This window comes from Apaloderma vittatum, unplaced genomic scaffold, assembly GCF_000703405.1.
Source record: "Apaloderma vittatum isolate BGI_N311 unplaced genomic scaffold, ASM70340v1 scaffold14775, whole genome shotgun sequence".
NCBI classification, from domain to species: Eukaryota; Metazoa; Chordata; class Aves; order Trogoniformes; family Trogonidae; genus Apaloderma; species Apaloderma vittatum.
In genome coordinates this window covers 1-16,429 of record NW_009715583.1, presented here as the reverse complement: position 1 = coordinate 16,429, position 16,429 = coordinate 1, and the positions used below count along the sequence as shown (strand labels likewise).

The following is a 16,429-nucleotide window of genomic DNA, read 5'->3' as shown; positions in this document are numbered from 1 at the left end:
CACAATACTCAAGGTGTGGCCTCACCAGTGTAGAGGGGGACAATCACCTCCCTACTCCTGCTGGTCACACTGTTTCTAATACAAACCAGGATGCCACTGGCTTTCTTGGCCACCTGGGCACACTGCTGGCTCATAGTCAGCGGCTTGTAAACTAGAACCTCCAGGTCCCTTTCTGCGAGACAGCTTTCCAGCCACACTTGCCCAAGCCTGTAGCGTTGCTGTGGGGTTGTTGTGGCCCAAGTGCAGGACCTGGCACTTGGCCTTGTTGAAGCTCACACCATTAACATTGGCCCATCAATCCAATCTATCCAAGTCTCTCTGTAGGGCTGCCCTACCCTCGTGCAGATCAACACTCCCACCCAACTTGGTGTCATCAGCAAACTTACTGATGATACACTCTGTGTCCGTATCAAGATCATCATAAAGATGTTAAACAGAAATGATCCCAACACTGAGCCCTGAGGAACACCACTTGTGACCAGCTGCCAGCTGGATTTAACTCCATTGATCACCACTCTTTGGGCCCGTCCGTCCAGCCAGTGCTTTATCCACCAGATTGTACGCTCATTCAAGCCACGAGCAGCCAGTTTTTTCATGAGAGTTTTGTGGGGAACAGTCAAAGGCTTTTCAAAAGTCTAGGCAGACAATAACCACAGCATTTCCTTTGTCCAGTAGTCGTGTCATCTTGTCACAGAAGGAGATCAGGTTCATCAGGCAGGACCTGCCTTTCATAAACTCATGTTGACTGAGCCTGATCACCTGGCTGCCCTCTATAGTGCGTGTAATGGCATTGGAGATGATCTGCCCCATGACCTGCCCTGGTACTGAGGTCAGACTGACAGGTCTATAGTTTCCCGGATCCTCCTTTCTGCCTTTCTAGTAGATAGGTGTTACATCTATGATTTGCTGCCTTCCAGTCCACTGGGACCTCTCCAGTTAGCCAGGACTTCAGGTAAATCATGGAAAGTGGCTTGGCAAGTACATCTGCCAACTCTTTCAGCACCCTTGGGCGTAACCCATCCAGCCCCATAGACTTGTGTGCATCTAAGTGGTGTAGCAGGTCACTGACCACTTCCCCTTTAATTGCCCTCATTCTGCTTCCTCTCCCTGTCTCCTAGCTCATGAGGTTGGGTGTCCAGGGAACAGCTAGTTCCACTGCTAGGAGACAAAGTAGGCATCAAGTAGCTCAGCCTTTTCCTCATCCTTTGTCCCTGTTTCCCTCTGCATCCAATAAAGGATGGAGATTTTCCCTAATCCTACTTTTCTTGTTAATGAATTTACAGAAACATTTTTTATTATCATTAACAGCTGTAGCTGGGTTTAGTTCTAGCTGTGCTTTGGCTCTCCTAATTTTCTCCCTGCATAGCTTCACTACAGCTTTATAGTCTTCATACCAGACCTGCTCCCTCCTCCAAAGGTCATAGATTCTCCTTTTGTTCTTGAGGTCCAGCCAAAGGTCCCTATTTAGCCAGGCAGGTCTCCTTCGCCACCGACTTGTTTTTCGGCACATGAGGACAGCCTCCTCCCGTGCCTTTAAGACGTCCCTCTTGAAGTATGTCCAGCCTTCCTTGATTCTTATATCCTTCAGGGCAGCCTCCCAAGGGACTTTGTCAATCAGTCACCCGAACAACTCAAAGTTTGCCCTCCGGAAGTCTAAGGTGGCAGTTTTACTAACCCCTCTCCTGGTTTCTCCAAGGATTGAAAATTCAATCATCTCATGATCACTATGCCCTAGATGGCCTCCAACCTTTACTCCCTGCAAGTTCTTCCCTGTTGATAAGAAACAGATCCAGGAGGGCAACTTCCCTGGTTGGCTCCCTCACCAGTTGTGTCAGGAAATTATCTTCCACACACTCCAGGAATCCCCGGAACTGTTCTCTCACTGCTGTGTTGTATCTCCAGCAGACATCTGGGAAGTTGAAGTCCCCCACGGGACTACCCCCACAAGGGGTAGTGATTGTGAAACCTCTCTCAACTGCTTATAAAAAATTTCATCTACTTCTCCATCCTGGTTGGATGGTCTATAACAGATTCCCACCATGCTATCACTCTTGCTGGCCTTACTCCTGATTCTCAACCATAAGGACTTGATCCTATCATCATCTTCATTAATATGTATGCTTTCACATGTCTCCCTAACATAGAGGGTCACTTCCTCACCTCTTCTTCCTTGCCTATCCCTTCTGAAAAGTTGGTATCCATTGACTGCAGCACTCCGGTTGTGAGAGTCATCCCACCAGGTTTCTGTGATGGCTGCTATATCATAGTTTTCCTATTGCACAGTGCCTCCAGCTCCTCCTGTTTATTGCCCATGCTGCATGCATTGTTGCATAAACATTTCAGGGAGGGAGCCAAGTACATAGTTTTCAACCTTGAGGGGTGGTAGACCTTCTGGTTATTTAAGATGCCCACACATTGCCCCACAAATGCTGGGCTACTACACCCAGGGTTCTCACTGGCAAGACCAGTTACATTCCTGTCCCCATTCAAAACTAGTTTAAAGCCTTGTCAATGCATGTGCAAAGATTCTTTTCCTCTTATGGGACAGATGGATTCCATCTGTTGCCAGTAGACCTAGTGCCATGAAAACTTTCCTGTGGTCAAAAACCCACAAAATTCTGGTGGTGGCACCAATCTCTAAGCCATGTGTTAATCACATGGGTTTTCCTCTTTCCTTCAAAATCCATCCCTGTCACTAAAGGGATTGAGGAGAACCCCACCTGTGATCCCAAGCCTTCAAGCCATCTCCCCAAAGCCCTGAATTCTTTTTTAATTGCTTTTGTACTACCATCCATAACCTCATAGCTCCAAATCTGCATAACCATGGCCACACCAGATTGGGGAGGTTCTTAAAAATGTCCCTAATCCATGTTCCAGGTAGGCAGCATCCTCCTGTGGGATGGATCTGGCCTGCATATGGGGCCCTCAGTTCCCCTGAGAAGAGAATCCCCCAATACTATCACCTTTCTGTTTTTTTTGATTGCACTAGTCCTACGTTGTGGAACTGGCTGACCCATTCTGGGCAACTGCACGGATGGACTTTCATCTCCATCCCCATTTGCCCAGCCCTCTCTTACTAGAGTCCCATACCTGTTGTGTATGGGCAACTGGTAAGACTGGGTTGACGAGGGAGGTTGGGAGGGGTCTCTCTTGCCTCTCCTGCCTCTCCAGGGAGGGACCTGCCTCCATTCACAGAATCACAGAATCACATTCCCCAAAAGACACAGTGGGAAAAAAAATTAAAAAATCAGTAAATATTACTAAACTGAAATCAGTTTGCATCAATTCAAGATGCATTTACTCATCAGCTTCGTTGAGCTGATATTCCAAACAAAATTATCTATTGTCATGACTGTTTTATCTAGGAAACATTCAAAATTAAAATCCAGGTGAACAAAATCTTTATAGGAACACAAGGTTAAATGATAATGCAAGTTAATTAATATACTAGGGTTGCACATATTAAGCACATCTCAACTTAGTTGCAAATTACAGTGACTTTGCAACTCCCTCCTTGTTCTTAGGAGGTTTTTGCTTCATTAGTTTTAGAATTGTCATGCAATTAATTTATGATTAATGGAAAGATGGAAGAGGAGGGATGAACTGCTAGTTGGGATGTGTTGCAGGGAGAGACTCCTATCTTTGCCCACTTGATTTTTTTTCCTGTTATTTAAACATTTTAACAGCTAAACTGTGTGTGCATACTACCTAGGCAAATAAAACTTTCAAGATCTTTTTATGGTAGGGATTAGATCGCAAATTAGATGTAGCACAGCAAGAGATGATAAATACACAGAGAATACTAAGGAAGGAATATAATAGAATGATGCTTAATATTCAGGAGATGAGAACTCTGCAGATGTTTGTTCACATCTTTTAGATCTCATTTTTCTTTCGTCTGTTTTGTTTGCTAACACACTGAGCTCGCATCCCTCTGCATGAGGACCAGGTCCTCAATGCAATGCTAACCTGTAAGTTTTGGGAGTGATGATTAGGGATCACTTCTAAAATTTATAGAAAATATTTCACATATTTAAGATGAAAAAAAACTTCCAGTGATTTGTAACATGAAATTAGCTAAGGAAATGGGACATTGCAAACAGTACAGCCTTTTTTATTTTTCTGAGGCAACACAGCTGAGCACAGCACAAAGGCGTATCAGCATGTCTCGTGACTCTGGTCTAGTTAGGTCCAACCGTTGTGGAGAAGGGTTGTCTGTGCTGTGCAGCACAAGGTAACAAAGGCGCAAGTCCCAGTCGCTGTCCTGTCATGGCAGCATTGGTGTCTGAGTGAACTCGTGCTGTCAGAAAGCAAGGGGAAAAAGATTGGCCAGTTTTAACAGCACTGGTGTGAGAAAACCAGTGATCACATGTAAACTGGTACAGAAGTTCTGGTCTGTTCTAAATGTCTTGCCGGACACTCAAGATATTTATGAGAACACAACAGTCATCTCATCAGAATAAAGACTATATGATGCCACATGCATTTGCAGAAATATCAAATTGCCATGCCACAACGTTATTTGCAGTGCCCTGATGCACGCTGCTTGGGGTTTTCAGCTACAGCACCACATCCACTCATCACAACTTAACACAGGCTGTTGTCAGCCTCTGCCTTCCACAGCCACATAATTAGTCAGTTGAGATTGAAAAAAACCCATGGTTTTCTCAGATCAAAAGTAAAATGACTTAAAAAAGAATCACAGTGTAATGACATTGTGAAAACATTAATCTAAAAATAAACATATGCTCACCAGCAATACTCTTTCCAATCTGCAGTGAGATTCTGAGTCTGTCAAATACGAGCTCAAATCTGTTCGAATCCCAGCAACCTTGGTCAGGGAAGGACCTCAGGAGACTACACAGAGGTGACTCCCCTGCACCTGGGGTAAGATAACAAGAGAACCAGAACCCCTTCTTACAGAAGAGGTAAAGAGCGAGAAGAATAGGTACTCGTGGCTGGTTTAAGATGCCAATCAAAAAGCAGTGTCAATGTATACTATATGCAACAAAGACAACTCTCCACTGCTGCTCTGTCAAAAATGCAACTTGGGGGGATTATGGAAGTTGGTAGAGATATACTCAGGAATATTTCTTCGGCATGTAAAACCTGAATATATTTATGCAGTCCCAGTTCTCTTCAGTAGAGAAAGCAAAAAGGGGAAGACTGTATTTGGTTTTACCAGAAATATGTTATTTAGAACAGTTTACTTTTCAACCAGGCAGCATCCTATAAATATTTTCTCTCTGTGCACTTTATTCAGTACATGTTTCAATCTACAAAAGGTAGCAAAAAATCTGACCAAATGAACAGAGTGGGTGAAGCCATTGTACCACTTCCTAGCCAGATCTTTAAAAACATTCTAAGTGCTTTAAGGCAGCTGAGCAGTGGTTCCTAGTATTTTATTCATGGAAAAACACTCTTAAGTTGGGGATGCATAATGAAATTCATCTGCAGTGCAGTACTTTATACTCACTGTAGGAAAGTACTATAAAATCCCTGTCGGACATAAATGTTCTGCAGTTTGCATGGGCTCTGAGGCTTCACTTTGGAAACCTGTGCTTTAGAACACTACAAAACAATCTGCATAGTAAGAATTACAAACTCAAGAAGTGATCACTAGAGTTCCCAGTAATTAGCCTTATAAGTTTCCAAGACACTAACAGTTCCGTTCTGGATTTTGTTTGGTTTGTTGTTTTTTTTTCCCATCTCATCTGGGTTTATGTTGTCTATTCTGTACATGATATATTCTGCCTCTCTAAAAATAAACACTGACTGCTACTTTTCCTGCATACCCTATGATTTTGATGAGCAATGAGAATGGCATTCTCTTCTGGGATAGTAACTGGGAAACATATTATTCTACTTTTAACCATAGTGTGAAGTCCCATCTTTAAATAGTAAAATTTTCCAGTGCACAGAGGGGAACTGCATTCCTTCAGGGATTTGTTTGTGAGAGGTTTGCAAAGGAATAAAGTCTATAGAGTTTTATTTACACTCCTGTAGGACAGGTGTCCTTGCTGCACAGAAACCCTCTCATACTGGTGGTCTCTGATAAGAGGGAAATGATCAAACCAGGACAGTAAGGCAATCCTTAAGCCCTGAGGCAGCTCTGGTAGGTCAGACTTCAGGAATGGTAGGAAGGCATGACAGAAACTCATGCACCTGTCTTAAAAATACACCAGGGACTTTGGTTTCCAGCTCAATCAAATCTGGTATCAATAGGGAACATTAAAATTGCATGGTAAACTGAAAATGCAACAGCTTCATACATTTATTTAACAGTTGTTTTGGCAGCAGACAATTGAAAAAACACTGAAATAGCCTACAAAGGAATACTAAGCACTTGAGGAATGGAAAGGAGGCACACTAAGAGTGCGCGCCATCTGGACAACAAGCAATTTGGCACCAATTTGCAGCTTCATTGGTTGATGAGCCTTTCACACAAAAGGCAGAATTCTTGCAAAGGTCTAAATTAAAGAATAAATGTCCTCCCTGACTGCTAAAGATGCAGTATGTTTAGCAGTGTTCAGTACAGTAGTTTGCATGTTCTTTAAAATCTGAAAATAGAATACATGCAACTGAGTGAAAATGATTAGAACATTTAACTTTCAACTCACTCATGTTTCCCAGAAATTATTTGTCAGCAAATTCAGGTCAGATGCTCAAACTGTAAATTGTGGTAGTTCATCCATGACAGCCTGCACCACCGAGTGTCTACTGCCTAGGTTTCAAAGTGTAGATCCTGCTCTGAAAGAGATTCTAAAAATGGGCTGATGAAGTTCTGAGTTTGTTTTCTACAGATCAACAGTTCCACTACTCTATTCTGCAAGGCACCAAGTGATAATCTACATGGAGCAGGCTTTCTGCCTAGAGTAAACCTGAGCCTCCATGTATTTGAAAGCTACTTGTTCACTTTCTTTACTGCTGTTCTCACAGAAACACCACTACTTTTGCCTAAAGGAGAAGATATTCTCCTGTAACTTCATGGATGTCAATGTATGGTGAAAGCCCTCACTGGAATTCAGCCACTTGATTTGTCCTGATGGATACAAAAATAAAAACCAAAATGCAATCCTAAAGGCCAAAGGCATTTCTGCTAAACAAAGCTCACACTTTTTTCTTTTTTTGGCAATAAACGAGACTGTAATTTTGCATCACCTCTGTGCATACATAAAGGGCAAAAATAAATCCTTCTCTTGAATCTGTGCATGGCACTGTCGTGACAGAACCTGCAATCCTCAGATATGAGAGGTCATATCCTCGGGGCATGAAGCCTGTTCTTTCCATGAACTCCCAAAGTACACTGAGATCCAGTTGTGGATGACTGTGTAGCCTTAACACAGCCTTGCTCTGTGCATCATGCTTCATTCTTTAATCCCATTTTTCCCACAGGACCTGTGTCTTACCATACCCAAAAAGGAAATGGTTCTGAAGATCAACCAGAACTGTGCAGTGAAGACAATCTGTTTCTTACAGGAATATTATTTAATCTATTTTACAAGTTAAAAGGTATTTAGTAAATGGAGAGAGAATACAGGGGAGGGAAGGATGCCTCAGTTGAGTAACTAAAAGTTGCTCTGCGGAACAGGACTTCTCTCTCCAACAAACCCTCAGTGTAACTCCAAACAAATCATTTAAGCCAGCAATGGGGCTTGTGAATCCCTAATGCCTTGGTGCTCACTAAACACTAATGACTAAATTTGAAGTTCTGAGATGAATAGGTTCACAGAAATTCCTTTCATTATTTTGAAATTTGGTTTCAGTTTGAATTGGACTACAAGATATCAGAACTGTCTTCCAGCCTTACATTTCCATGAGTAAGCTCAAAAATGTTGCACAGAAAAGGCAAAAGGTCATAAGTCTTCTTCAGGTGCCCTCTTCTAGCACCTTGCCTTGGAAAAAGGGTATTTGAAAGAGGAGTTCTCACACAGGCATTTCTTCCTACTGCTGTTATCAGAAAAAAAATAAAATATGCCTAAAATCCCTCTCTTAGAATTTAATAAAAACATTTTGACAAAGAAAACAAATGGAGATTCAAATTACATGTTCTGTATTGCACCGTTAAAATAGACAGGCGTCTAGCCCAGTGATTCTTAATTTTCCATCATTTGGTCATAATTTTTGTAAAATTAAACCAAAAAAGTGATACTATCTGAGATACAAACTGAAAATTAATATTAGTCAGAGATGTTCTCAGCTAATTTGAAAGGTGAGAATAAGTTGACCGAATCAACCAATTTGTTGGTTTGAACGTAACTGAAGAAGGAACTTAGTCTTTAAAAAAATACTCTTCATCAAATAGAGGAGACACTTCTATATTCTACCAGCAAATATTTACGAAGCAGCAGCACTAACCTTGTACTATATAAGGAGTGTTCTCCTCTCTGACTGGCAAACACATGGAACGAGGGGCAGGGGCTGGCGGCCTGTTCTTGATAAAGGACCCATGTTCTTTCCTCTTCTCTTCCTGCTCCTCAGCCAGTACGAAATCGTACAGAGATTCATCCGGTTCTGCAAAGGCATATGGGTGTTCTTCCTCGCTGTTGCTGTCTCCCTCACAAGCATCTTGGTCTTCTCTGTAGCATGCTGTTACAAGTTTGTCACCAACTTCTCTTTCACTTCTGTCCTCCGCAAAATTCCTCTCTGAAAAAGCGAGGAGTTGTGTTCCATATATAACGAAAGTTGACTAGAAATTAACTCAAAGCTTTAGAATTTCCTAAAGCAACTCAGACCTAACTTCACTTCTAGTTAAAGTGCTCTGTTTTCAGACACTTCTGATCATCTTAGTCAGCAGAGAGACTGTCCCAAATGACTAACTCCAACTTCAGGACCTTCTCATTATTTCACATCAGATTATCAAAAACAGATGCTTAACTATTAGGCCCCAAATAAATGGGCTTATTTAAAAGAAATACTCAGTGTCCCCAGGTGCTCCCCCAGGAGTCACGCAAAGATAGTTTTTTAATGGGGAAGCCAAGTCAGTGGTACCCATGGCCCTTGATATTTTGGAAAGTCAGGCTATTTTTTCACTGTTGCAACAACGACTGAAGAACTGAAACTTATTTTAGAAAACATTAGGTTTTGTCTTTAATACATATTCAATGTCCCACTTCGTTTTGAGAGCTTTATTAAAGATGTACCATAGGACAAGCTGAAAATAAATTTTAAAAGCCTCTTAGAGTGTAGATTAAATTTATGACCTCTCATAATCTATGCTAAGACTATCCAAACCCCTCCTGTCCCCATAACTTCCCTGACTCAGTATATTTCACTTATTTTATAGTACAACTACTCAGACCTTGCTTTACCTTTAAAATAAAAATGTTTTAAAACAAGTGAGATTAATACGCCTGCCATATTTAATATGAAAAATATTCTGTTTTCATGTCACTATAAAAGTTCTGTTTGTTTCTCTGTAGCATATTCTTTTTTTTTTTCTTTTCTTTAACTCCCACAGGGGCACTCTCATGTCACTGCCAAAACAGACTTCAAGAAGGTATTTGCCTTTTAGGTATTCCACACAATAAATTCCACTTAAAGCAAGTGGCTGACAAAAAATACATGGCAATGACTCACTAGAGCTACTCTTTGAAAGCAAGCACCATCCTCATTTAGAGGAAATACGATAGCTCCCACCCCATTGCCACCTGGGTCAGGCCTGTCCCAGGCACAGATACAAACCGGGCACAGAGTGGGTTGAGAGTAGCCCTGAAGAGAAGGATTTGGGGGCGTTGATAGATGGGATCACCATGAGCCGGCAGTGCACTCATGCAGCCCAGAAGGCCAACCCCATCCTGGGATGTATCAAGAGAAGCGTGGTCAGCAGGTCGAGAGAGGTGATTCTCCCCCTTTACTCTGCTCTTGTAAGACCCCACCTCGAATACTGTGTCCAGTTCTGGTGCCCTCACCTTAAGAGGGACATGGATCTGTTGGAACCAATTCAGAGGAGGGCCACAAAGATGATCCAGGGGCTGAGGGAGCTGGGATTGTTCAGCCTAGAGAAGAGAAGACTTCAGCGGGACTTTATAACTACTAAAATAGCTAAAAAGCTATTTCTGTCTACCTATGTGAACCTCGAAGTGCTTGATGATGGTAATTTAAGACTCTAATAGGTTATGCCACATTTTATAACAGAGTTAACAGGAATAACAGGAAAAACCGAGAAGCAATTTGTATGCACACTTATCGGAAGTCTCCATGACAAATAAGAAGGTTTTTTTTTTTCCATGTGACTATTTAAGACTGGCATTTAGGCTTGAACTGTTTCGCATACTTATTTTTCACAATGAGAAAAATAATAATCATCTCTTCTGAAATACATGCAAGCAGTATTTTGGGCTTCTCATCACTTGAATCAAATTACAACATTAAATTTTAGATTTTTACTTGGCAGCAGAAGTATTAAAAAACAGGAAAAAAAGGCAAAGCATTGCATTAAAGGTCACAATTTCTCCCTTTCTTTTCAATCTGCAACACAATATACAGCTTTTTATTTCTAACCACAACACTGGCTAAAATTTAATAAAATACTGTTTCTTCTCTACTCAGTCACTTTTGATTAATTCTACTTGTGAAATTCCAAGCTGTGTTAAATCAAGATAGTAGTTAGTATTTTTAAATGGTAAATACATTAGTCAGCTTGACAAAAATACAAGCTCAATCTTTTGTTTCAAGCCTCTCATAAATCCAAGGCATCAGGTACTATTTGGCAGCTGTCTGAGATGGGTAGAGTGAGGAAAACATGAAACTTGAACCCGGCAGTCCGTACCAGAGTATTAGCAGACATACCTGGCCATGAATATCTTGATGCAGCAAAGTTCATATGCACATGCTTGCTTTACAGAATTTGGGCCATACTGCCTAGCTACTAGTGTTAGAAGAAGCGATCATATATAATCTCTACAGCAGTACCCAGTCTACACTTGTACATGTTTCTTATTTTCCTCCCAAGATTGTACCTTGCAATAAATTGTGCAGATCGTCCTGTCTTAGGATGCCAGGCAGGTTTCGAGGGGGAGGAGGGGGTGGCCCCTTAGAGAAAAAGCAGTTTCTTCTGTTCTCTTCAAGATCATCAGGTATGCTGGCATACAAGCTGTCACGACTGCTGTGAAAGCTGTATGAATCCTCCTCTTCTTGATCTTCATGTTTTGCCTCCTCTCCACTGCCTTCTACATCAGCTTTCTTTTCCTCATCCACCTCAGCTTCTTGTTGGCATCTTGATCCAATTCCATATTGATCTCTTGTGTTCTGCTTGGCTTTTAATGCTAAAGAATACATTATTTCATTTAAAATCTGCCATCTGGAAACATTTCCCCTTTCAAGGATTCCCGGAGAAGCAACACAATGGCTAATAAAACTTTTATGAACTGATGCAGCAGGAAAGCTGTCAAATACACAGTCAGTGAATAGCTTTTAAAATATTTACCAAATCAACAGTGGAAGTTCTTACTGTATCTTGCTACACTGATATGCACCACCTTCATTCACACAATGTTAAAATTGCCTAGAGTTGCTGTCAGAATAAAATCACACACACTTGCCTTGCCTCCATAATTTGTATTACTTGACTTTCAATGCAGCACAGTGCAAGACTAAGTAAAATAAAGCCATAGCTTTCATAACTGTGCAGCTTGTTTTTATACAATGGAGTTTAGGTGCTTATTTAAATAGCTTTCTAAAATGAAGTAAACATTGCTCCTGGGAGACATGGCTGCACTCATATGGAAATAGAGCTCTTCTGTTTTTAGAGGCCCACAGACCATGGAACAAGATTATAGGGGAGTGATGTGAAAGTGTATGTTCTAATCACTATGTACAGCACCAAGATTTGGGTAGTCAACCTCAGTAACACAACAGAGTAAACTATAAAAGTCTATCAGCAGACTTATAGTCAATGCACAGCAAGTAATATCAGGCCCTTGAGGTAAGTTTCCTTTACGAGTTATCCTCTGGCGATGCCTTTCTTTCACCACTGGCTAACATGAGCAGCTGTTACAGTCCATGTTCTTCTTCCATACGTCCACCCTGGGGTGTTCCCATACATAGTGTGACAGACAATGAAAAACTACCAAGGCTAACCAGGTTTCTAGTTCACATTTTTACAGTGTCTATAGATGTGCTTAAAACAACCAGTATAAACTTCGCAAATAAGAAACATCCTCGCCATACAGAATATGAGACGATTGAAAAGATAAAATGTCTAAAAAACAGGTAAGATAGGAACAGGATAAAGTTTAGCTTTATAGATCCATGACACTGTAAAACATATGCAAAATACATGCCATCAGTAAATGCAAATAACAGCTCCACTTGCAGTTTTCAAGAGGAATGACTATGACCACACAGATTATCAACAAGCTTGTCATGGATCTATACCTAAATGTCTGAACATCAAACTGCAAAATGTCTATCACCTGTGCCACCACACAAGAGTTGGCTGTACTGGTAGGCAGTGCTTCCCCTTATAGGAAGGTTGCTCTCTAAGACTTGGAGAATTTGGCAGTTTCCTACATTCAGATTCGAGATTACAAATTTCCAGAATTTACCAAGAGGGGTGGCTGCACTGAGGTCTGTTTTACTGACCAATGATTTTTTGTTATCACAACTGAATCACTCACCTGTCTTCCTCTTTCTCCCAGGTCATCTGCCTTCTCTAGAAGTCGCAGTAACTTGTGGAAATTAAATGTATTAAAATAATCTGCTCCCTCTGTTTGTCCATAATCCCACTCACTTAATACAGCACATGCTTTATTACAGATAAAGCTGTCTAACAACATGACTTACTCATGGCTGGTTGAGTTGCTGGGCCTGACATAAGCACATAAATGTCATCACCTTCTGCTTCCTCCTCACAACTGGTGAAATTATTTGTGGCATTAATCTAGAAAGAAAAATAAATTAGAACATTTGGTTTTGGTGACATCATCGTCTACCTTCACACTCCACTATTGATATAACATTCAACATTCTACTAAGGGAAAAGTGGAGGCAGAAACATCATGCATTTCTAACTATGTAGTAGTATACATACCACAGGCAAAAGGAATGCATATATCTGGGTACATATAAAGGAGACAAGGCTCTGCCATGAGGTGATAACCAAGTTTGCACAGCAAGGACTGATTCACAGAATCGGAGAACATGTTGGGCTGGAAGGGACCTCTAAAGGCCATCCAGTCCAAACCCCCTGCCTTGAGCAGGGACATCTTTTAACTAGATGAGGCTGCTCAAAGTCCCATCCAACCCGACCTTGAATGCCTCCAGGGATGGGGCCTCCACCACCTCTCTGGGCAACCTGTTCCAGTGTTGCACCACCCTCATAGTAAAGAACTTCTAATGTCTAATCTAAATCTTCCTTGCTCCAGCTTAAAACCATTGCCCCTCGTCCTGTTGCTACACACCCTTGTAAGCAGTCCCTCCCCAGCTTTCTTGCAGTCCTCCTTCAGGTACAGGAAGACTGCTATAACATCTCCCTGGAGCCTTCTCTTCTCCAGGTTGAACAACCCCAACTTTCTCAGCCTGTCTTCATAGAAGAGGTGCTCCAGTCTTTTGACCTCCTCTGGAGCTAACTGATCTTGCCTTAGCACTGTGCTGGGCTGTGCAGACAGTTCCCTACTCTGGTCCCAGCTGTGAAGCACTCATAGGTAACGAGAAAGATCAGTAACAGAAAACCAGAAAGTCTATAGGACGGAATAGCTCAAGGGTGGACAGAGGAGAAGAAATCTCTGGAGAGCTCATTACAAAGTCTGTATATGCTAGTGATTGATACCAAAAGCTGCATGTGCACTGAAAAACCAGAAATGGGACTTCGAAGCACATTAGCATTCTACCTCAGTGCCCAAATGTGGCAAAGGACAGTTTCTTGTTCCTCTAGAAAGCTGTTATGTACACACAGCGCTACTCAAAATCAGCCTCCTGAGGGTCAGAACGATTTGTTCTCTAAAAATTTATCTATGTATTTCTTCAAGCAGAAGAGGCGCAAACTTATGCTCACCCACACCTGCTAAGAGCAAACCTGTAACAACTACAGACAGTTCTGCTGTCTTAAAATATACAACACATGCTTGTTAATTGCTGATTTTCAGAAACAAATGGAATTTCAAAAGGTGACAGTTTGTTTCAAGGAATCCAGCAGGACCTTGATTCCCATGGAAGTGTAATATGAAACTATCCTGCACAGGCATATTGAGGACTCTGTTGAGTCCTCAATAATTATTCAGGAATTCTGAATCACAAAATGATAACTCTGAGGGTTTGAATATACCAGCCTCAAAGTGGGTAGGGCAAACAGCATGGTCAATATATCATCCAGGCTGCAAGATTAATTACAAGCAGATTTGCGGACAGTGAATTCAAGAGGAAGAACCGATGAGTCGTTATACCCTTCTGCATGGTGCAGAAACTGATTTCCCTGAGCTTGTGCCAGACTCCAGAAATTTGTTCCTAATATCCTGCTGTCTCCTGGCATTCACAGCCACTGTCCCAGGGACAGAGTTCTTACTATCACAAAGGCAAAAAAATATGGAGAAATAGTGGTTTTTTCCGCACAACTGAGAATGCTCTCTTCCCTGCTGCTCTTGTACACAGTTGTTTCATGAATCCCAGAGTTTTAAGACAGTGCAGACAGCAGGCTGTGCTAGTCCACTTTGCTCTGCTGGTTTTAAGAATATGCCTGGATCTCCACAAAGCTATACCTGCCTCCAACAATAATGTATTAATCTCTGTCCATGTAATGTATACATCAGTGAGAGAATCTTCTCTTTTGCTTGAACTTCCTCACCATCGATCTGGTTCCTCTATACTTCACAGAAACAGGATACCTCCTAAAAGCCCTGAAGTTGGAACTATTCAGAATATTTATTTTCAGAAGATTTAGGCCTGCATGTGCTAAATGTAACTGTACATTTGAATAATAAAAAAAAAAGTCTGATAAGTTCTGTATTTCTCCTGTGAACAGAGGATGTGTGTAGAAGAAATCAAGCAAGTAGAGCTCTAGATTTATCAAACTCTTCTGCTATTAGACCAGACTACCATACCAGAGAAATTCTTTCAAGGTATTCACTTTTATCTTTGCAAACATGAAGTGCATGTGGATATACCCTTTCGCCTTCATTCTACCAACTGTAAGTGGAGGAAAGAAATGGCACTTTCCAATTTTCTTCGTTGGCGTCAATATTGCTCACCTGAAAAAAGCCTGGTGACTCACAGGAAAACATTAGAATAGATGCAATTAATACGCTTCTTGGAAACCTCCATGTTTCAGAAAACCAAAGGTCAGCACGCCCTGCTAGCTTACAGTGGTTCCATGGATAATGCTGTATCTTAGGTAATTCAGGATGCAATTCAGAATTTTAGCCTCTGACTACTCTTCCTAAAAGTCTCCTGGACCCAGGAGACACCAAAAAGCTGAATAGATGGAAACAGTCTTTAACTAAATATACATTTACACCAGAAAAAACTTTCTATGTAACATAAAATCCATTGATAAAAGCCTCCTGTGACACTGAGAATGATGACATCACGCAGCTGAAAAAGGTGTCTCAAAAAGCAGTGGAGCACATCCTTATTTAAGAATGCAAGAAGTACCATAGCTAAATCAGAATAATGCCATGGCTCAGCCTGCAAACCTTGCCATGATGCCCTGAAAGAACGCCCATTACTTTTAGGTTCAGAGTGTCTTTTACATGGGCGCAGTTCCATAATCTGAACATAATAGCACAGCCAGCAGTAGAATATAGAGTGTAGTGTACAATATGCACACAGACCTGAACTTCAAACACTTTTCAGTCTGCTTCGCTGAAAAATGCTCTTTAATTCACACTGAGATTTCTTATGCATGTCAAGCCACCTTCCAAATTGAGAACTAGCTTTACTGGGAACCAGTATTACCAAAAAAATTTTTAAAAAAGTTGTTGTCAGCATGGAATTGCTCACATCAGATTACTGAAAAGGTCTCCGAAGCTTTGAGACTCTAGTTTGCGAGTTAGCAATAAAATTCCCTTACCTCAAGATGCAACAGGAATGTTGCAATGAATTAAAAGTCCTCTGAGAGACTGCTGATGTTTTGAGTCCTAAGATTAAATGCTCTCTCTCAACATTGAAAGGTGGATACTTAATTTTCTTTCAATTATGTATTTTAACTGTCTTGATTAAGCTTCATGTCAAACTAAAGACGTTCAAAAAGGTCAAGTTTTTTAATAGCTTCAAAGCTGTCCCTTTTACACAAACCCTGAATTGATTTACCTCTGTTATTTACTCTGGAATGCCATTAGCAAAATTATTACAAACATCATGTCAGCATTTTTTGCAATGCCTTTTTGAAAGGCATATTTTCTAAAGATTTCCTCCTTCTTATACAAAGGATTTCCTCACCCCTCGAAAATATTTGTTTCCAGTGGGGAACTATAGGTCAGTCAGCCTTACCTCT

At 41.2% G+C, this 16,429-nt stretch overlaps 1 protein-coding gene across 1 annotated transcript in view; it reads right to left on the bottom strand.

Moving 5' to 3' along the window:
• LOC104273783 (B-cell scaffold protein with ankyrin repeats-like) overlaps positions 1-12,883 on the bottom strand; it is a gene marked incomplete at both ends in the record, with an annotated part of 19,279 nt that extends 6,396 nt beyond the window's left edge. The window contains 3 exons of the mRNA XM_009869214.1: positions 8,359-8,646; positions 10,962-11,267; positions 12,787-12,883. Of these exons, the coding sequence (XP_009867516.1) occupies positions 8,359-8,646; positions 10,962-11,267; positions 12,787-12,883 (691 nt within the window). The remainder of the gene's footprint in view (positions 1-8,358; positions 8,647-10,961; positions 11,268-12,786) is intronic.
• Positions 12,884-16,429: the final 3,546 nt, after the last annotated feature.